Below are 21,495 nucleotides of genomic sequence, written 5' to 3' on the forward strand. Positions count from 1 at the left end.
TTCTGTCCTGTAATCTCACCAGTTTTCCCCTCTGCATGCTCGATCTGTAACTTCCAATCCAGTGTTTGCTTGGGGGGCAGGAGATGAGCTGCAGTGATTCCTCCCATAGAGAGAGCATGGCTCGGAGAGAGGACGTTCTACAGCAGAGCTGAGGTGTCTTGATCTGTATCCAGCTCTGCTGTGAGATTAAACACTTATTACAAGGCTCTGCACAATGTTTTTTTCTGTTTGCTCCTCACTCCTCATCCCTCCGTTCTCCATAGAGGATAATGGGCTGTGTCACATCACACCTGTAGTCCGTCTCCTCTGAGCAAGGAGGACTTGAGCTAGTATTTCACCGTGGACGAGTTCAGGAGGGAGGGAAGAAGTGTCTGATAAATGGAGAAAGAACATGGCTTCTCTGATAAGATACATTACAAAGTTTCTTATCGTCGCCCGTACTACTGATTTATGCAAAGTTTGTCGAAAGTACAGTTTTCTTTTAACCCCTTCCCGACCTTTGACGCAGCGTATGCGTCATGAAAACCTGTGCCAATCCGACCTGTGACGCAGCATATGCGTCATGGTCGGATCGCTGTCCTGCAGGCCGGGTGAAAGGGTTAACTGTAATTTCACCCGACCTGCAGGGACAGGGGGAGTGGTACTTGAGCCCAGGGGGGGTGGCTTTGCCCCCCCCGTAGGCTACGATCGCTCTGATTGGCTGTTGAAAGTGACGTTTCACTTTCACTTTCAATCAGAGCGATAGTAATATTTCACCAATGAAAATTGGTGAAATATTACAATCCAGCCATGGCTGATGCTGCAATAGCATCAGCCATGGCTGGAGATCGCGATCTGCCCCCCTCCACCGCCACCGATCTTGTCCCCACGTCCTGTAATTGCTGTCCTCCGCTCCCCTCCGACCTCCTGTCCGCTCCCCCCGCAGTCCGATCCCTCCCCCCGCTGTCCGATTTCCCCCCCCCCCCCCCCTCATACTTACCGACCTCCGGTGTCCCTCCCATGTCCGTCCGTGTGCTCCATGGGCGCCGCCATCTTCCAAAACGGCGGGCGCATGCGCAGTGCGCCCGCCGAATCTGCCGGCAGATTCGTTACAGGTACATTTTGATCACTGTGATAGAACCTATCACAGCAATCAAAATAAAAAAATAATAAATAAACCCCCCCCTTTATCACCCCCATAGGTAGGGACAATCATAAAATAAAGAAAATATATATATATATTTTTTTTTACACAGGGTTAGGGCTAGGGTTAGGGCTAGAACTAGGGTTAGGGTTAGAATTGGGGTATGTGCACACGGTGCGGATTTGGCTGCGGATCCGCAGCGGATTGGCTGCTGCGAATTCGTAGCAGTTTTCCATCAGGTTTACAGTACCATGTAAACCTATGGCAAACCAAATCCGCTGTGCCCATGGTGCGAAAAATACCGCGCGGAAACGTTGTGCTGTATTTTCCGCAGCATGTCAATTCTTTGTGCGGATTCCGCAGCGTTTTACACCTGTTCCTCAATAGGAATCCACAGGTGAAATCCGCACAAAAAACACTGGAAATCCGCGGTAAATCCGCAGGTAAAACGCAGTGCCTTTTTCCTGCTGATTTTTCAAAAATGGTGGGGAAAAATCTCGCCCGAATCCGCAACGTGGGCACATAGCCTTAGGGTTGGAATTAGGGCTAGGGTTGGAAATAGGGTTAAGATTAGGCTGTGGTTAGGGTTAGGGGTGTGTTGGAGTTAGGGTTGGGATTAGGGTTAGGGGTGTGTTGGGGTTGTGGTTGTGGTTAGGGGTGTGTTGGGGTTAGGGTTGTGATTAGGGTTATGGCTAGAGTTGGGCTTAGGGTTAGGGGTGTGTTGGGGTTAGTGTTGGCGTTAGAATTGAGGGGTTTCCACTGTTTAGGCACATCAGGGGTCTCCAAACGCAACATGGCGCCACCATTGATTCCAGTCAATCTTGTATTCAAAAAGTCAAATGGTGCTCCCTCCCTTCCGAGCACCGACGTGTGCCCAAAATAGTGGTTTAACCCCACATATGGGGTACCAGCATGCTCAGGACAAACTGGGCAACAATTATTGGGGTCCAATTTCTCCTGTTACCCTTGTGAAAATAAAAAATTGCTTGCTAAAACATAATTTTTGAGGAAAGAAAAATGATTTTTTATTTTCACGGCTCTGCGTTGTAAACTTCTGTGAAGCACTTGGGGGTTCAAAGTGCTCACCACATATCTAGATAAGATCCTTGGGGGGTTTTAGTTTTCACAATGGGGTCACTTGTGGGGGTTTCTACTGTTTAGGCACATCAGGGGCTCTGCAAACGCAACGTGACGCCTGCAGACCAATCCATCAAGTCTGCATTTCAAAAGTCACTACTTCCTTTCCGAGCCCCGACGTGTGCCCAAACAGTGGTTTACCCCCACATATGGGGTATCAGTGTACTCAGGACAAGCTTGGCAACAACTAATGGGGTCCAATTTCTCCTGCTACCCTTGTGAAAATAAAAAATTGCTTGCTAAAACATCATTTTTGAGGAAAGAAAAATGATTTTTTATTATCACAGCTCTGCGTTGTAATCTTCTGTGAAGCACTTGGGGGTTCAAAGTGCTCACCACATATCTAGATTAGTTCCTTGGGGGGTCTAGTTTCCAAAATGGGGTCACTTGTGGGGGAGCTCCAATGTTTAGGCACACAGGGGCTCTCCAAACGTGACATGGTATCCGCTAAAGATTGGAGCCAATTTTTCATTGAAAAGTCAAATGGCGCTCCTTCCCTTCCGAGCCCTGTCGTGCGCCCAAACAGTGGTTCCCCCCCACATATGGGGTATCAACGTACTCAGGACAAATTGTACAATAACTTTCGGGGTCCAGTTTCTCTTTTTACCCTTGGGAAAATAAAAAAATTGTTGCCAAAACATCATTTTTGTGACTAAAAAGTTAAATGTTCATTTTTTCCTTCCATGTTGCTTCTGCTGCTGTGAAGCACCTGAAGGGTTAATAAACTTCTTGAATGTGGTTTTGAGCACCTTGAGGGGTGCAGTTTTTAGAATGGTATCACTTTTGGGTATTTTCAGCCATATAGACCCCTCGAACTGACTTCAAATGTGAGGTGGTCCCTAAAAAAAATGGTTTTGTAAATTTCGTTTTAAAAATGAGAAATCACTGGTCAAATTTTAACCCTTATAACTTCCTAGCAAAAAAAATTTTGTTTCCAAAATTGTGCTGATGTAAAGTAGACATGTGGGTAATGTTATTTATTAACTATTTTGTGTCACATAACTCTCTCGTTTAACAGAATAAAAATTCAAAATTTGAAAATTGCGAAATTTTCTAAATTTTAGCCAAATTTCCATTTTTTTCACAAAATAAACGCAAAAATTATCAACCTAAATTTACCACTAACGTGAAGCCCAATATGTCACGAAAAAACAATCTCAGAACCGCTAGGATCCGTTGAAGCGTTCCTGAGTTATTACCTCATAAAGGGACACTGGTCAGAATTGCAAAAAACGGCAAGGTCATTAAGGTCAAAATAGGCTGGGTCATGAAGGGGTTAAAATTGGAGATTGTCTCAACTTGTGAAGAAATATAGGAGAAATCATATAATGTCCAGAAAGTGTTATTCCTCATGTACCCAAACAGCAGCCTATTCTGAAAAGTTACCGGAACTGATGGCTAGATACAAGTCCGTAGCACAATATGAAATCAGGGGTTTCTACCTGTAAGGTTTGTATACAGAATTATTTCATTTTAACTTTTTTTTTTTTCTCATTTCATTTTTAGCAAAACAGTGATAGTGCAAATGTGTCACCCTCATCTCCTGTCTCATCAGAGGTACATCTTGTGCTTTCTTTTCTTTTGATTTTCTATTCAGTCTGTTATGTCACATGGTCGCCTTTGTCATTTTCAATAATATCAGCGCTTTGTTAATGCAGTTTATTTACGATTTGCATTGTCTCTTTGCTACAACCCGACGTGCTAGTGCGGTCAGTCCCCCTCCCCCACCACCACTTCTTCATTCTCATTCATAGTGCATTTGCCATGGTGTTCTCAATAGTTGGCATTGGCAATAAGCATGCATGCTCTGTTGATCGGAGCTTGCATATTTATAAGACAATGTGACGGCAGAGGTTTAGCAGAATCAAGCACACGGTACTGTACTACTACTTATACAGAGGGTAGAATGACAGTAGATTCAGCTTTTGTAGTCTGTTGTGCTGTTGTAGACATAGGTCCCAGCCAAAATGGAATTAATCGGTGGAGCAGAGAAACCTCATCTTCATCTGCCTTGCCTGTTAGCTGTTCTTCATAATTGTTGTCTGTACCAAGGATTGCTTAGAAAGCGTGTAATAGTAGACATGCAGGCATTCTGTAAAGCTGTAGGGGCACATCTATTATAGATTCTTTGGGTAGGCTTGAGATCAGTGTCTAGCTTCCTTGCTGAAGATGACCCGTCATTTGCTAAAAGAAAAAAATGAATTGAGTACCTTGTAAAAATCCTTGAGTTCCCCTCATTCTTTCACCCTTTACCATTTTGTACAGCGTCGTTCCATTGCAGAGATCTTATCACTTGTTGCGCACAATGTGAAATCTCTGCTCTGCAGGCCAACTAAGAATGTCTTCAGAATCTTCTCTGGGAGGCGTGCCCTTTCACCCCTCCATCTCAGACGCTGCCAATCACAGCTCGGCAACAACAGACTGGTAGATCAGCTGCCGAACTGTGATTGGTAGCATTTAGAAGGAAGGGGTGAAAAGGCACGCCCCCAGAGAAGATTCTGAAGAAGTAAAGCAGAGATTGCCCGTATTCACATCAATCAACTCATCTTGGTCCCGAGGATTCTCCATTACAACAGCGCAGCCTGATATTGTGTTATCGTACATATTGATCACATTTTCTTTTGTTGATTTTGGAGTGCAATATCCCTGCAATGGAGTGACACGGCGCAAATTGAAAAAAGCGGCGCAATCGGGAGAGGTCAGGATTTTTACCAGGGGTGTAACTGACCAAGTGATGTATCCTCTTTAAATGGCTGGACTTGAAGTTATAAAATAGCTGTTGGCTTTTTAATGACTGATGAGATGCTGCTAATCGTCAGAGTTTAGGGATGCAGGTCCTGCGATAATCAGCCGATAGAAAAAAATGAATCCTCTTATATTTGGTCAGAAGTAGTGATGAGCGAGCATGCTCCGATAAGGTGTTATCTGAGCATGCTCATGTACTAATAGTATTCGAGTACGCGAACAATATATGTTCGAGTCACTGTGACTGCATGTCTTGCGGCTGTTAGACAGCTACAACAAATGCAGAGATTGCCTGTCAAACAGCCACTGCGACTTGAACATGGTATACAAGCACACCGAAGACACACTGCACATGAGCATGCTCAGATAACACCTAATTCAAGCACATTCCTTCATCAATAGTCATAAGTTAAAATCCTTACCAGGTTTTGCCGTAATGTAGCTTGTAGCTAAGAGTTAAAACTTTTATATATATATATATATATATATATATATATATATATATATATATATATATATATATATAATTTTTTTTTAATCCTAAATTGTGACTTTATTTATTTATTTTTTATATGTTGTGTTCATTGAATGATAGGATTGTGAAAGGTCGCATAGTAACTCGCCAACGCCGTTTGGATTGAAGCCAAGATCTGGTAAGCATTAATTATCCACTTATGTCCCTAAAACTTCCTTGGATTTTTTTTATTTCTTGTAATAGAGATTTGATAATTGATGAAAATATCCTATGTATCATAGCATATATATAATTAAAGGAACACGTCAGATAAAACCGTGTGATGCGCAGTGCGGGACATGATCGGGAGGTGCATAACACAGGGGTTATAAGAGCTTTTCATGGAGCATCTTTTTTAAACGGGTTGAAGGCCAGTTATTCTTGGCCAGTAATGTACCTGGTTAAAGAGAGCGTCTGCCTACATTGTTTGGTGTCGTCGGCAAAGACTGACACTTTACTCTCAATCCCATCCCCAATGTCACTGAGAGAGAGGTTAAAAAGAATCTGTCCCAGCGCAGATCCCTTCTGTCCCCACTGCTCCCAGCGCAGATCCCTGCTGTCCCCACTGCTCCCAGCACAGATCCCTTCTGTCCCCACTGCTCCCAGCGCAGATCCCTTCTGTCCCCACTTCTCCTAGCGCAGATCCCTGCTGTCCCCACTTCTCCTAGCGCAGATCCCTGCTGTCCCCACTTCTCCCAGCGCAGATCCCTGCTGTCCCCACTTCTCCCAGCGCAGATCCCTTCTGTCCCCACTGCTCCCAGCGCAGATCCCTGCTGTCCCCACTGCTCCCAGCGCAGATCCCTGCTGTCCCCACTGCTCCCAGCGCAGATCCCTGCTGTCCCCACTGCTCCCAGCGCAGATCCCTTCTGTCCCCACTTCTCCTAGCGCAGATCCCTGCTGTCCCCACTTCTCCTAGCGCAGATCCCTGCTGTCCCCACTTCTCCTAGCGCAGATCCCTGCTTTCCCCACTTCTCCCAGCGCAGATCTCTGCTGTCCCCTCTTCTCCCAGCGCAGATCCCTGCGGTCCCCACTGCTCCCAGCACAGATCCCTGCTGTCCCCACTGCTCCCAGCGCAGATCCCTGCTGTCCCCACTTCTCCCAGCGCAGATCCCTGCTGTCCCCACTGCTCCCAGCGCTGATCCCTGCGGTCCCCACTGCTCCCAGCGCCGATCCCTGCGGTCCCCACTGCTCCCTGCGCCGATCCCTGCGGTCCCCACTGCTCCCAGCGCCGATCCCTGCGGTCCCCACTGCTCCCAGCGCCGATCCCTGCGGTCCCCACTGCTCCCAGCACAGATCCCTGTGGTCCCCACTGCTCCCAGCACAGATCCCTCCAGTCCCCACTGATGACTATATCCCATTTAGAGAACGTACCATTTGACAACTCTCTTGCTGTCATTTAGTCAATTCGTTACGCATCTTCATATAGATTCCCCAGTTCTTGCTTCAGTATAAGGCTGTTATATGGAACAGTATCAAATGCCTTTTCAAAGTCCAGATAAACCACATCAGCCGCATTACCTACATCCAGATTTGTACCAGCCTTGTCATTGTAACCCAATATGTTGGTTAGACACAACCCATCTTTCATGACTCCATGACGGTTGTCAGTTATTATATTATTCTCTGCAGGTTATCTCTTATACTGCACTCGAAAACTTTGCACACTACTAATGTAAAACTTACGGGACGATAGTTCCCTGGATCCACCTTCTTACCTTTCTTAATTGTGTTTCTTCAAAGTAACTTAAGAAGTGATGTAATCCCTAAAAAAACCAAAAAAGTTATGTAAATTTTGTGGGAAAAATGGGAAGTTGGAAAGGTTATAAAAGTTGTTCCAGAAATTTCTCAACAAAAAAGTTTCGAAAGTCATGCTGATTTAGGCTATGTGCACACGTTCAGAAATTTTCGCGTTTTTCCGCTATAAAAACTAGATAAAACCGCGAAAAAAACGCTCACATTAAGCATCCTATTATTAGAATGCAATCTGCAATTTTTGTGCACATGTTGCGTTTTTTTCCGCAGCGGAATCGCATTCTGAAAAAAGCGCAGCATGTTCATTAATTTTGGGAATCGCAGGGATTCCGCACACATAGGAATGCATTGATCCGCTTACTTTCCGCATGTGGCATTCCGCATGTGGCTATGCCCACCATGCGGGAAGTAAGCGGATCATGTGCGGTTGGTACCCAGGGTGGAGGAGAGGAGACTCTCTTTCAGGCCCTGGGAACCATATACCTGTAAAATGCCCGCGTTCCCAGTAATGCTTTGCGGCAATGACCTGTGATGACGTAGCGGTCTTGCGTGATGCTACGCCATATGGGGTTATTGCCGCTTGGCATTATTGGGAACGCTACAGATCGCTTGTAAAACGCTAGTGTTTAGTGGGAAAACGCATGCCAATTCCGCATGCCTTTTTCCTGCAGCAGGGAGTTCCGGAATTGCCTCAGAAATTTCCGCGGCAATTCCAGATGTGTGCACATAGCCTTAAAGTAGACCTGTAAAATTGTATTTATAAATTAATTAGTACAACCTGCAATAACTAGTTTAAGGATATAAACATTTTTCTCAAATTCTGATATTTTCACAAATAAACGCATAAAGGTTCGACCAAGACCATGTTTCTTAAAATTTTGCGTTAAATACCTTGTAAAAAACCGAGCTCCCTTGATTCTGACATTCTTTTTCTGTCTTTTGCTGCTTTGCTTTGTTGCAGAGATATTCTATTCACATTTGTTGCTACTTGAGTGCAATATATGAAATCTCTTCTTGTAGTGCAAGTGGTGTTTGTTCAGAGTCTTCTCTTGGGGCAAACGCCTACACCCCTTCCTCGCACGTTGATCAAACAGTTTCAGATGCTGACGAGCTGGTGAAAACAACCGCCCCCAGAGAAGACTATGAAGGAACTCACAGTTGCACTATAGACAGAGATTTCACATATTGCGCAAATTTCTGCAGTGGAGCAAAGCCGCACAATATATGGAAAAAATACAGCAGAATCTGGGAACCTCGAGTATTCTTAAAAGGTATTTAACAAAAATTTTTGGGGTGTAATGGACAAGGCCTCTGTTTACAATTAAGCAGCAAATGAACAGTTAAACGATGCAAAGTTGTCCATAGACAATTAAAGTGAACCGGGGGCCTGATTCATGCTGTCTGAACCATGGGCTCTGCTTGATATGCACCAGGATTACCCTAGTATTGCACAGGCAATGGAATTATCAAGGTTTCAGAAATTGCTACAGGTTTTCTCACTTGTGCAATACTAAGGAAATCCTGAAAACGGGACCTTATGGGACGTGTACACAAATGGGAGAAGAGAATGTTCTCTGATTTCCAGGTCTCAACCCTTGGTTAGTTTTCACTGTTTTCAACGCCTGACCACAGATAGGAGTGGTAGTGAATGCTTTGGAGGTGACACTTGTGCCCTGCCTCATTTTCTAGTGTTTGACTGCGGTGTGTGGCTGTTTCTGTTGGCTCCTTAGACCTTCGAGAACTGTCATCATAATTAAGTGTGTTTAAAATAAAGGTATAGCCATAATGGCGCTCTTATACTGATTTAATAGATACCTGTAGGGAAGAAGTCCGTATCCTGGTTCTAGTTTAATGCACTTTAGAAGTTTAGAATATCCTTTTTGTGCATTGGGGCAGGACTGTGGGTGGGTTTTCGGCTCTGCCGCAGCCCCTCTACATTTGTACCAGCCTCCCTTGTCGTGGGTGGGGCTTGCACACATGCGTTTTCAGCAAAATGGCTTTGGTGGCAGCGCATGCACAGATTCACACCTCACCACCGACGGTTTGACGAAGACCATCATTGGAAACACGGCAAAAGATGAATGGCCGGCAAGGGCACAGCTAGCACCAACATGTAAAAAAAAAAAAAAGACTCCTACAAACACAGAAGGCGCGCGGCAGAGCCGAAGACCTTCCCCCACAGTCCCGCCACAAGGCTTGAAAAGGATATTGCAGGAAAACCTTTAACTTGATGTTTTCTTCCCTACAGGTATCTATTAAATCAGTATAATATTACAATTATGGCCATTCTTTTATTTTAACATCCTAAATCATGATGATTTAATAGTCAGGCATTTGCCTGTGCTCCGCTGCTTTATGTCTATGCAGTGAGGAGCCATGGTGGGCTTAGTACCAGCATTCTTCTGATGGCTGGGGCCCAACAATTATACATTTGTTACTTTTTTTTATGAATAGGTGATACATTTTTTCCTTTTGTAGGATAACCCCTTTCAGTTGTTTCTGATATTTTTGAGTTGTTTTTTTTTGCATATTAAAATACACATATCACACCTTCATATGACATTTGTTCCTTTTTATTTCAGCTTTTAGTCGCTCTTCTCGTCAAGAATGCGGCTCATTAGATCCAGGTTTCACAATGCGAAGAAAAATGGAACATCTAAGAGAAGAAAGGGAGCAGATAAAGCAGCTGCGAAATGTATGTGAACCTGGGGGCTAAGCTGTCACTTCAAGAGTCGAAAACACCAATATACCATAGTCTAATGGGAGTGTGCGCCATGTGTCAAAAGTATTCAGCAAAACAGGACAACCAAAAAGTTTCTCCCTCTACCATTCTTCGCCTGATTTCCAGACTTCTGTTTCTTGTTCTCCCGTGACAGCAAGACTGCAGTAAGAAGGAGAAGAATGGAGCTGCCTGGTACAAATACGCCCTGCTACTAGATAGGAAGTATATGGCTCTGCCGAAAATGACGAGCAATGTGCTCCTTTAGAAAAAAAATGGAGTTGAAGGGGTGCGACCGATCGCTCCACGCAGCTTCTGCTGTATGCAGTCTTTCTGCCATGGGGGATGGGGAAACCAAGTCCCTCGTTCTATCAATTGGTAGGGGTCCTTGTACTGTGATTGATGCTGATCTAACAATTGATACTTGTAGAATTGTTTTGGTCAAAATCAACAGTGCATCTGAAAAGAAAAATCTATAAAGAAAAATGTGATGCTTCTCTATCTACTCCTGTTTTTAGCTCTGAAAAATAGCATGTTTTTTTTTCCAGTTTTTGCTTAAATGAATAAAAGTATCCTCCATCGGCCAGTTGACTATAAGACTTACCACTGTTGTGACCATCAGCTGTAACCTAGTGGAAAAGCTGGCAGCAAGGCTAGGTATTACTTGAGTGGGCTGACTTTGTAATGCACAGACAAGTCAGATCTCCCTGAGCTTGGCACCATTTTTTGTTGCTGCTTTTTTCTGTGTCTAATAAATGGGGACAGTTGCAGATTGTAATAATAGGAGATCAAATAATCCACAGTTTGAAAAAACAATTGTATGCACACACTGATAAATGATTAATAGTACATTGTCACACCACGTCTGACCTGCGGCAGCCATATATTTCTTACTGCGACAGGCTGAAGAGTGCAGTCATGTAGATGTAGCACGTGTTCCCGGCACTTCTCACAATCAGATACAGCTCCGACCGCTGCCATGGCCTGACCCTTGGTCGCCCTCCCTGGCTCTTCTGCTGCTGCTTTAGCCAATTTTTAATTATTTCCATCACAACCCAGGCGTTCTCGATTTTATAGGCATCCCTAGCGGCTAGGAAAGTGACTCATTAGTAAGTTTTATTTAGTCACCTCTGTTTATTCTCATAGCTCTGTCTCATTGTTTAAATAGTCACTAAGCACAAACCTTTTTGCCATATTCCTTCCTTCTATAATTTCCTGGAACCAAACGTTTATTCTCAAGAAAACGCAGTAAAACTCTCTCACTAAAAAGAAAAAGTTTTCCATAAAGTTCAAGAAAAACCTAGAAAAAAATAAATAAAATAAAAATATATATTATTATTAGAACGTTTACACTACAAAAGTAAATAACTGAATTAAAAGAAATAAGGTAAAATAGGTATTAATAAGGCTTTGTTTTGCAAAAAAGGATGCAAGAAATATTTAGGCAGCTCAGTAATGAAAAAAGTAACACTGTGTGTGTTAAATTGCTAAATGTCCAGTCATTTGACCAAGAATCCTAGCTCCATGTATCACTTAAAGGGAACCTGTCATCGGGAAAAAAAATGGTATTAACCTGCAGATATGGTTTAATCTGCAGTTTAATATAATTATTTCTGTTGATGGGTTCCCTTTTATTGCAGCGCTGGAGTGGTGCTTCTAATCCAAATTCCCGGCCTCCTAGTCTCATACTTACCTGCTGCCATCTTCATCTTCTATCAGCGTCACTCCTGTCGCTCTTCAGCAGGTTGTGACCTGCCGGTTGCTCCAGTGTTTGCCAGAGCGAGCCAGAGGACACCTTTCATTGTGAGTCTATGAGAGCCTTGGTCTGCAAGAAAAACTAAGACCACCAATCCAAAGCAAGTTATCAAAAAGCACGGTGTGATTATAGATTAAAAATTAACTTTTATTGTCTAATTTAAAATCCTCATATCCAAAACAACCAAAATACACAAATACAAATAGGACTCACAAAAAAATCACATTTATAGGAATATTAAAATTGACCACTCTATCCCAGAGATCCTTGGACTCAAAATGTTTACACATCTCCAGGGAAATGATTCTCCCAGCAAGAGAATCCTAGACATACCGCATTGTCAATTACAAACCACATATCCCATATGTCGGTTATTGGGTCAATCACAGTGAGCGTGGTTATAATATAGAAAAATGGAACGATCTCACCTCTATGCTTCCTTCCACATGCGAGGTTAGTGCCGCTCAATATTGGTGCTGTATCCGGGAAGGAGGCGCATTCCAGCTCCACAAAAACCCCACCATCGTACGCTACCAATTCTTATAATAGCCCCAATAGATTAGATACATTTCCTTACGCGTTTCGTTTGTTCACTCATCAGGGGAAAGTTGTATTGTTCCTCCAGCCATGCGGGGGACTGCTAAACGTGGGGGTAATCAGACGGTCTTGGTCTGTCCATCATAGACTTACATTGAGATATTATGGCTGTTGCTTCTGATTTACATATAAGAAAAACGTGGATTTCTCTGGAATAAGACATCTGATCACAGATATCAAGGTATCATTTTATCCAACTTCCTATGATCTCCATGACCATATAGATGATCCTACTGACATATTCCCTTTAAAGGCCCCGTCTCACATAGCGAGATCGGTAGCGAGATCGCTGCTGAGTCACAAGTTTTGTGACGCAACAGCGACCTCCATAGCGATCTCGCTATGTGTGACACGTACCAGCGATCAGGCCCCTGCTGCGAGATCGCTGGTCGTGTCGGAATGGCCTGGACCTTTTTTTGGTCGTTGAGGCCCCGCTGACATCGCTGAATCGGTGTGTGTGACACCGATCCAGCGATGTCTTCACTGGTAACCAGGGTAAACATCGGGTTACTAAGCGCAGGGCCGCGCTTAGTAACCCGATGTTTACCCTGGTTACCAGCGTAAATGTAAAAAAAAACAAACAATACATACTCACCATCTGATGTCCGTCAGGTCCCTTGCCGTCTGCTTCCTGCTCTCACTGACTGCCGGCCGTACAGTGAGAAGTGAGAGCACAGCAGTGACGTCACCGCTGCGCTCTGCTCTCGCTGTACGGCGGCTCAGTCAGAGCAGGAAGCAGACGGCAAGGGACCTGGACACCGAAAGGCGAGTATGTACTGTTTGTTTTTTTTGGTAACCAGGGTAAACATCGGGTTACTAAGCGCGGCCCTGCGCTTAGTAACCCGATGTTTACCCTGGTTACCCGGGTGCTGCAGGGGGACTTCGGCATCGTTGAAGACAGTTTCAACGATGCCGAACTCGTTCCCCTGATCGTTGGTCGCTGGGGAGAGCGGTCTGTGTGACAGCTCCCCAGCGACCACACAGCGACTTACCAACGATCACGGCCAGGTCATATCGCTGGTCGTGATCGTTGGTAAATCGCTAAGTGAGACGGGGCCTTAAACCTTTGGAGCCCTAATGGACTTTAATCACCTTGTCACAAGATGGGTGTGAAATGTCTGATCTCTAAAAGGATTTACACTGCCAGTTAATCATGACTCTGCATTACTAAAAATACTTGTTTCACAATTGTTTCCATGTAAACGGGCTGCTGATCACCCGATTAGCAAGCAAAACGCTCGATCATCAGGTGAAATGATCTTTTGTGCCGCACAAAAAACATCTTCACTCTCGGCGATGCAAATCCTGTGTTCATATCACTTACTACCAAAAATGATGGTAGCAGCGCCGAAAACTATGGTTCACTTTGGCCTGCCTGTGTGAACAGACTTTTTTTAAATGACCGCCGATCAGTAAAAGTTTTCTGATTGGTGATGTATCGGTAAACGGACCCTAAGACACCCATTATTGATTTGAACAGAGCCCCCCCATCCTCCTCACTAGATCACTGACACTAGATAATCCAGTTTGTCACTGGCAATGTCCCATATATCAAGGATGTGATTTTAGGAAGCGAAGCATGGGCTCAATGTACAGGACATAATTACAGCAGGAAGCAAACATTGCAAGTACATTATTTATTTTGCTCACTTATATAGCACCATTAATTCCACAGCTCTTTACAGACATTATCACTGTCCCCATGGGGGCTCAAAATCTAAATTCCCTATCAGTATGTCTGTGGGGTTTGGGAGGAAACTCGCACAAACATGGGGAGAACATACAAACCCCTTGCAAAAGGTCCTTGGTGGGATTAGAACCCAGGACTCCAGCACTACAAAGCTGCAGCCCGTATAATGAATTACAATTTGGATTAATTTTGCATTTTTACAGCTAAGGGTATAGCAAATTGGTAAACCTCTTCTTGATTTTTTTAATATATATATTGGTAAACCATATCAGTGTGAATTTTCACCATGTTAATGCTACAAATTATTCTTTCTGTACAACGACATCTGGTTCTTGGTAAGCGTGTTAGTACGAGTTTGCGCTCTCTCCGTCCCCCATATACATAGATGCCGGCAGGTCACGGACCTCCATTTATAGAATTGCATTATTTCCACAGAATCTGGAATCCAGGCTGAAGGTCATCCTGCCAGAAGATATTGGAGGAGCCCTCATGGACGGCGTAGTATTGTGTCATCTTGCCAATCATATACGACCCCGTTCAGTTGCAAGTATTCACGTTCCATCACCAGCAGTGGTAAGGACTCATGTTGTTATAATGATTGTCAATTCCTTATTAATCACTGATCACATGCACTAAAAAAAGCAAAATCATCTGTTATTTTGGTTCTGATTCGTTACTACATTTGTGCCCCATTGTTTCTTTCTTGCAGTTTATTTGTGCCATGTGATGGGAGCATTTTTGCGTCTTTCCACAGTCTAAAAAATACCCTTTGACCTGAATTATCCTACCCCATTCACCTTGTAGGATGCAAGAATGTTTTTATTCCTTGACTGCAAACATAAATCTTAAAAGAAAAGAGAAAAAAAATGCAAGAAATGATTAAACAAAGGGTATAAGAAATGATAAATAAGTGAAATGCTTGCTTTGTCCCCAGCCCTTGGCATCCGTCCTCCCTGTGTTATCGATGGTGATTCGCCTATAATTTATAGCTTGATCCGGTAGTGTCAGTACGGTGTGGCACAGTTAGGACCCTCCGGCCTCTTTTCTTCCTTCCTTCCTCTGATAACTGCAGATATGGTTTCCCCACCGTTCCTGTATGTAATGCAGCACATCCAGTGTCTTATCATGGCAGGCACCGGTGTCATCGGGTCATGTAGGATTCTGGATAAATCTTTTCTTACGTGACAGATTCTGTTGTTCTCAGGCTTTTTCTGTTTCCACTCTCTAAGGAAATAGTAAGGCCATTTTTAGAATACTTTTCTTGAAAAATTTCATTTGATGAACGTGTATCTTCTATTCTTGGTCTTAGATTGCAGGGACCATAAAAGAGACCACCTACCTCTACACATATATCCACGTTATGTGGGTAGGAACCACTTACTGTCTCAGTGCTGGTTGTTTTAGACCTAAGACTTTGACCTTAGAACTAAGGAAGCGCCATAAGGCTTAGTTACCCTCCTGTCATTATCTTATCAGTCAGTATAAATGGTGACATTGCAGAGCCCCCTTTTGTCACTTGCCACAGTGAATGGGTCCACAATTGAATGTTATGTGCACTGACCCCAAGGGCTGTGTATGATAATCCACCTCTGCCTCCTGTGCCACCTACAGGGATGGACTGTCAGAAGGAAAAGAGTAAATTCTCCATCCATAAAATCCTGAACAGTGTGCTTATCATTTTATCACTACGATCATCATAATTAAAGAGGAATTACTCTGTCGCCTCATTGGTGGACACAAGACCATGGGTGTTATGCTGCTGTCCACTAGGAGGCGACACTATGCATAATCTGAAAAAGATAAACCATGGCTCCTCCTCTGCAGTATACACCCCTGGACAGCATCCGCCTTCTCCAGTTTTTGCTTAGTGTCGCATTAGAGGCACACCTAAAAATTTTTTCTTTACTCCGTTTTTTCCGATTACAGATGAAGAAAAGTGGGTCTCCTGCGAGACTCCCGGCATGGCTCCTTCCTCAGCCCCCTATAACGGGGTGCCGGGTTGAAGTCGAGATGGCTATTCCCCATGTCGCTCCTTTCTCAGTACCTCGGGTGCTGGTTCGGAGTCGAGACCCCCCCCCCTCCTTCCCCAATTCTTTTTGGTTTCTGGGTTGAGGTCGAGGTGAGGATAAAGCCCCCTGATGGTGACAGCAGCACCCTCCCTAATCCCCCTTTGGGGGCATTAGGTTGAGACGCCTCAGGTAGGGCCTGTACAGGCAGCACTCTGCAGCTCCCAGCAATGGGCCAGCACACTGCGCCTGCATCCAGGGACCCCAGCCCAGCTGCGGGCTCCCATCGGGGCCAGGGGGAGTGCAGGCAGGCATGGCACAATAGAGACCCAGGGCTCCCTGCGGCCCTGTCTCTGCGGCAGCACTAGCTCTATACTGCCTCAGGGGGACCCCTCACTGGGCCCCCCCTTCTGCTTATAGCCCCACCGCTATCCTGCCTTTAAAGCCAGGAAAGGGGGGTCTGGTTCAGATCCGACCCCCTCCTGGACTTCCGTGCCGGCCTGGAACCTTTCTGGGCATCAGGCATCTAATTTAGGCGGCTGCTTCGGCCTAGCTGAAGCCGCCGCCGCCTCCTCTGCCCCTCGGCCCGCCCCCCGGATGACAAATATGACACTCTACAGTGTTAATGAGGGGGCGGATCGAGACAGGGCGCGTTTTTACACAGCTCTGCCGCCTTTTTCAGCTCTCCGCCCCGTTCTCCCCCTTCCCCTTCTTCCCGGCGGCCATTTCTGCTGCAGGGATTAACCCTGCACCTCCCGGTCAGCAGGACCAGGCCAGCCAGTCTCCGGGGGGCACAGGACTGTGGAACTTTGGCGCTGGACCTAGGAGAAAACTGGTGGGGTAAGATCACAGCTGGGTTTTTTACTCGGCTGTGAATCCATATTCTCCATAAGGCTCCCCTATAGGTTCCTCTGCATAGCCACCCCTAAGGGTCCTCTGCATAGCCAGCCCTTCTGCACTCTGTGCACTAGGCTTGGCTCAAGGTCCAAGAGAACCAGGCAGGACTGCTATTATGCATTCTGCACAGCCTGCAGGACCGCTCTCCCCAGTGGCAGCACATACCCGCACTGCCAGGACTGCATCCAGACTACTGCGTCAGAGCCCCAAGAAGCCCCTGCCAATGCTTCGGTGTCTAATGCCGCACCGGAATGGGTCACTCAGAGGTCGCAATCTATGACGCAGTCTATAGATAACCCAAACCTCCACATTGCTTCAGGCTCTGCAGAGTCATGCCTTGGCTATAACTGTTACCCAGCAAAGGGAGAGCTTGACTCAGGGACAGGACGACCCTGGCACATCCACGTCTAGGTCAGGATGCAAGCGGGCCCATAGGTCAAGTCCATCTGTGTCATCCCATAGCACACGGTCATCCCCTTCTAGGGAGAGACACTGTAGTTCCAGGTCATCTAGACTGTCCCCTTCCAGGGGCAGACAATGCAGATCTCCGCAATCCCCGACCAGAGAAGGCCTCCGCCCCAGCTCACCCAGCAGGGGACGCTTCAGTGATACACAGGATTCGGAAGGCATCTGCGACTCTGGCTCAGACAAGGGAACGGAGGAGTTCCTGATCCCAATTCCCCCTAGCAATACAGCGCTAGTTGAGGACATAATCTCTTCTATCCATCGGGTGCTGGACATTTATGATCCGCCACCAGAGGCCCCAGAACACAAGATTTCCTTTGAAGGAGCTCTGAAGCCGCCTAAGGTTTTCTCTAACCACCCAGAGTTTAAGGCGATCCTTAAAAAGCAGCTCTCACAGCCTGAGAAAATATTCGCTAATCACAAATATCTGGAGGCAAGGTACCCTTTCCCACAGGAGGACACCAAGGAATGGACAGATCCACCCGAAGTGGACCCCCCAGTCTCTAGACTAGCAGCACAGACCCTCCTTTCACTGCCAGATAGCTCAACCTTCAGGGACGCAGCAGACCGGCAGGTAGAACGCATGGCTCGTTCAATTTTCGAGGAGGCAGGGGCCTCCCTGGCTCCCACGTTCGCTTCAGTTTGGGCTACCAAGGCCATCCTGGCTTGGACTAAAAATTTACAAGCTGGCCTCTAAGCATCTGCTCCTGAGCTGTCGGACCAAGCGGTTCAAATAGCAGTTGTAGCAGATTACATGCTTCATGCAGCTTTGGATTCAGCAAGGGGTGTAGAGGGGGATAGCATCAAACGCCATCACGATTCAGCGTATCCTCTGGCTGTGGGAATGGAAAGCGGACGCAGCCTCAAAGAAGTCCCTCACGCACCTCCCGTATCTCAGGGGGCGACTTTTCGGTGAAAAGTTGGACACAATGATATCCAACGCCACCGGGGGTAAGAGTACCTCTCTCCCTCAACTGAAACCTAAACGCACTTACAAGAAGCGTAACGAAACCCGATTCCGATCCTTTTGGAATTCTTCGGGCTGGTCCATCTCACGTCCAGCACAAAATCGTAACCATTCCCCACGCAGGGACAACTCGCGGTCGACGCAAAGGTCGGACAAGATCTGGCAGTCAAGCAGGCCAGTCAAAGCCCAAAGGAGGAAAACCTCAGACTTTCTCCTCCTCATAACTCACGGACTTCGGAAGACATCCCACCCGTAGGCGGCCGACTTTTGCTCTTTCAGCAAGTCTGGATGCCTTACAGAAGACAGGTGGGTCAGGGAACTAGTGTCTTCCGGATACAAGATAGTTCAATTCCAACCCACCGAACCGATTCTTCCTCTCTGTTCCCCCAAAACCGCCAGCCAAAGCTCGTGCCTTCCACCAAGCGGTTTCCTCGCTTCTTCAAGTAGGAGTCATAGTACTAGTTTCCGTGGCCGGGCGCTTCCGAGGGTTCTACTCCAATCTATTCGTAGTCCCCAAGAAAAGAGGCCGCGTACGGCCCATACTGGACCTAAAACAACTCCACAAATATTTACAGGTTCGTCACTTCCGCATGGAGTCCCTTCGGTCCATCATTGCGTCCATGAAGAAGGGAGAATATCTCGCCTTTATATACATACAAGACGCATACCTGCTTATACCGATTGCACCTGCTCATCAGAGTTTTCTCAGGTTCGCAATCGACCAGGACCACTACCAGTTCGTGGCTCTCCCGCTCGGACTCGCCACGGCTCCCAGAGTGTTTACCAAGGTCATGGCAGCCACCATGGACGTCCTGCACTCCATAGTCGTTCCATACCTGAACGATCTACTCATTAAGGCTCCCACCTTCAAGGACTGCAAGCTCAGGGTCTCAATCACAACCGACACTCTGAGTCGCATGGACAGGTTAGTCAACCTACAAAGGTCATCACCAACCCCGAGTCAGTCTCTGACCTTCCTGGGAATGCTATTCAACACCTCCAGGAGTCTGGTGCTCCTTCCCAAGGACAAAGGCACTGGCTCTCCGCCTAGGAGATCGCACCCTCCTCCGCAAACCCTTTCGATCTCTCCAGTTTGCCATGAGATTCCTCGGCAGGATGGGGGCAGCAATAAAAGCAGTCCCATTTGCCCAGTTTCACCTCAGGCCTCTCCAACTAGCCATTCTCAAGTCCTGGGACAGGAATCCTTTTTCTCTCAACAGGGAGTTCCAGCTAACATCGTCAACCAGAAACCAGGAGGTCCCTGCACTGGTGGTTCAAGCCAACCTCGTAGCAAAGGGGAAATCCTTTCTCACAGGTCAATGGAAGGTTCTGACCACCGATGCGAGCCTGACGGGTTGGGGTGCGGTGCACCTACACCACAGGGCAAGTGGTCCCCAGTGGAAGCGACCATGCCCATCAACATCCTGGCATTGAGGGCCTTCCATCACTTACTGGCAGCCTCTCGCATCAGAATACACTCGGACAATGCCACGGCTGTGGCATATGTGAATCACCAAGGGGGGACCCGCAATACCTAGGCGATGCGAGAAGTGTCACACATCCTCCACTGGGCGGAGGACACAGGCTTGGTTCTCTCGGCGGTCCACATTTTGGGTGTGGACAACTGGGAAGCAGACTTCCTCAGACGACAAGGAATAGACTCGGGAGAGTGGTCTCTCCATCCCAAAATTTTTCACCAGATCTGCCATTGCTGGGGGACCCCGGATGTGGACTTAATGGCATCCCACTTCAATGCCAGGGTCTCTGCGGTCGCTCGGAGCAGACGCTCTGGTTCAGGACTGGACCCAGTTCCTGCTTCTGTACATTTTTCACCTTTCCCCCGATATCCAGTGTGGTGAGGAAGATCAAGCAAGAGGGAGTTCCAACCATCCTAATCGCACCGGTCTGGCCCAGACGTACATGGTACGCCGACATCGTACAACTTTCAGCAGATGCCCCCTGGCGCCTCCCTGACCGCCCGGATCTTCTATCACAAGGCCCGTTCTACCACCAGAACTCAGGGGCTCTCAATTTGACGGCGTGGCCCTTGAAACCTGGGTTCTAACCCAGGCAGGGCTCTCGACGGACGTCATTAGGACCATGATCAGGGCACGGAAGCCAGCCTCTACCAAGATCTATTACCGTACCTGGAAAGTTCTCTTTACCTGATGCGGATTTCCTGGTTTTTCTCCAATCGCGTCTGGAGGCCAGGCTGTCCCTGGGCTCGCTTAAGAGCCAGGTGTCAGCCCTCTCAGTGCTTTTTCAAGGACGCGTTGCTACCAAGCCGCAAGTAAGGACATTCCTTCAGGGGGTTTTCCCGATTGGTTCCCCCCTACAAACGTCCACTAGAAACTTGGGACCTCCACCTGGTCCTGACAGCATTGCAGGAACCACCCTTCAAACCCCTTAAGGAGGTCCCGCTCCGCCTTCTATTCCAGAAGGTGTTTTTTTCCTGGCGACAATCACCTCGCTACGCATGGTGTCTGATCTGACAGCACTCTTCTGCAGACGGCCCTTTCTGGTTTTTCACCAGGACAAGGTAGTCCTCCGTACGGTCCCATCCTTCCTTCCGAAGGTTGTGTCCAACTTCCACCTCAATGAGGACATTTCTCTGCCTTCCCTTTGTCTGGTCCCGGTTCATAGAGTGGAGAATGCTCTGCATATGCTTGACCTTGTCAGGGCATTGCATATATATGTGTCTAGAACTGCGTCCTTCCGGAGGTCTGATTCTCTTTTCCTTCTTCCGGAAGGCGGCCGCAAGGGTCTGCCAGCTTCCAAAACTACCCTTGCCAGGTGGATCAAATCCACCATACAAGAGGCCTACCGCCTTAAGAATTCTCCTCTTCCAGCCGGTATTACGGCACACTCCACACGGTCGGTAGGGGCCTCCTGGGCCATTCAACACCATGCTTCGGCACAACAAATGTGTAAGGCGGCCACTTGGACTAGCCTACACACATTTACTAAACACTACAGAGTTCATACCCAGTCTTCAGCGGACGCGAGCCTGGGTAGATGTGTTCTGCAGGCGGCGGTGCCCAAAGTGTAGGGGCGTGTCTACACAATATTCGTCCATTGCTTCCCACCCAGGAACTGCTTTGGGACGTCCCATGGTCCTGTGTCTCCC

The 21,495-nt window shown here is 46.8% G+C and overlaps 1 protein-coding gene across 3 annotated transcripts in view; it reads left to right on the plus strand.

Annotated features, from left to right (window-relative positions):
* LRCH2 (leucine rich repeats and calponin homology domain containing 2) overlaps positions 1-21,495 on the plus strand; it is a 111,067-nt gene that overhangs the window by 74,253 nt on the left and 15,319 nt on the right. For 2 of the 3 annotated variants that reach the window (XM_077285385.1, XM_077285383.1), the window contains 4 exons: positions 3,767-3,817; positions 5,601-5,658; positions 9,854-9,966; positions 14,469-14,606. In XM_077285385.1, the coding sequence (XP_077141500.1) occupies positions 3,767-3,817; positions 5,601-5,658; positions 9,854-9,966; positions 14,469-14,606 (360 nt within the window). The remainder of the gene's footprint in view (positions 1-3,766; positions 3,818-5,600; positions 5,659-9,853; positions 9,967-14,468; positions 14,607-21,495) is intronic. The other variant, XM_077285384.1, reaches the window with a different exon arrangement.

The sequence above is a fragment of the Ranitomeya variabilis genome, chromosome 2 (assembly GCF_051348905.1).
Source record: "Ranitomeya variabilis isolate aRanVar5 chromosome 2, aRanVar5.hap1, whole genome shotgun sequence".
In the NCBI taxonomy this organism is placed as follows: Eukaryota; Metazoa; Chordata; class Amphibia; order Anura; family Dendrobatidae; genus Ranitomeya; species Ranitomeya variabilis.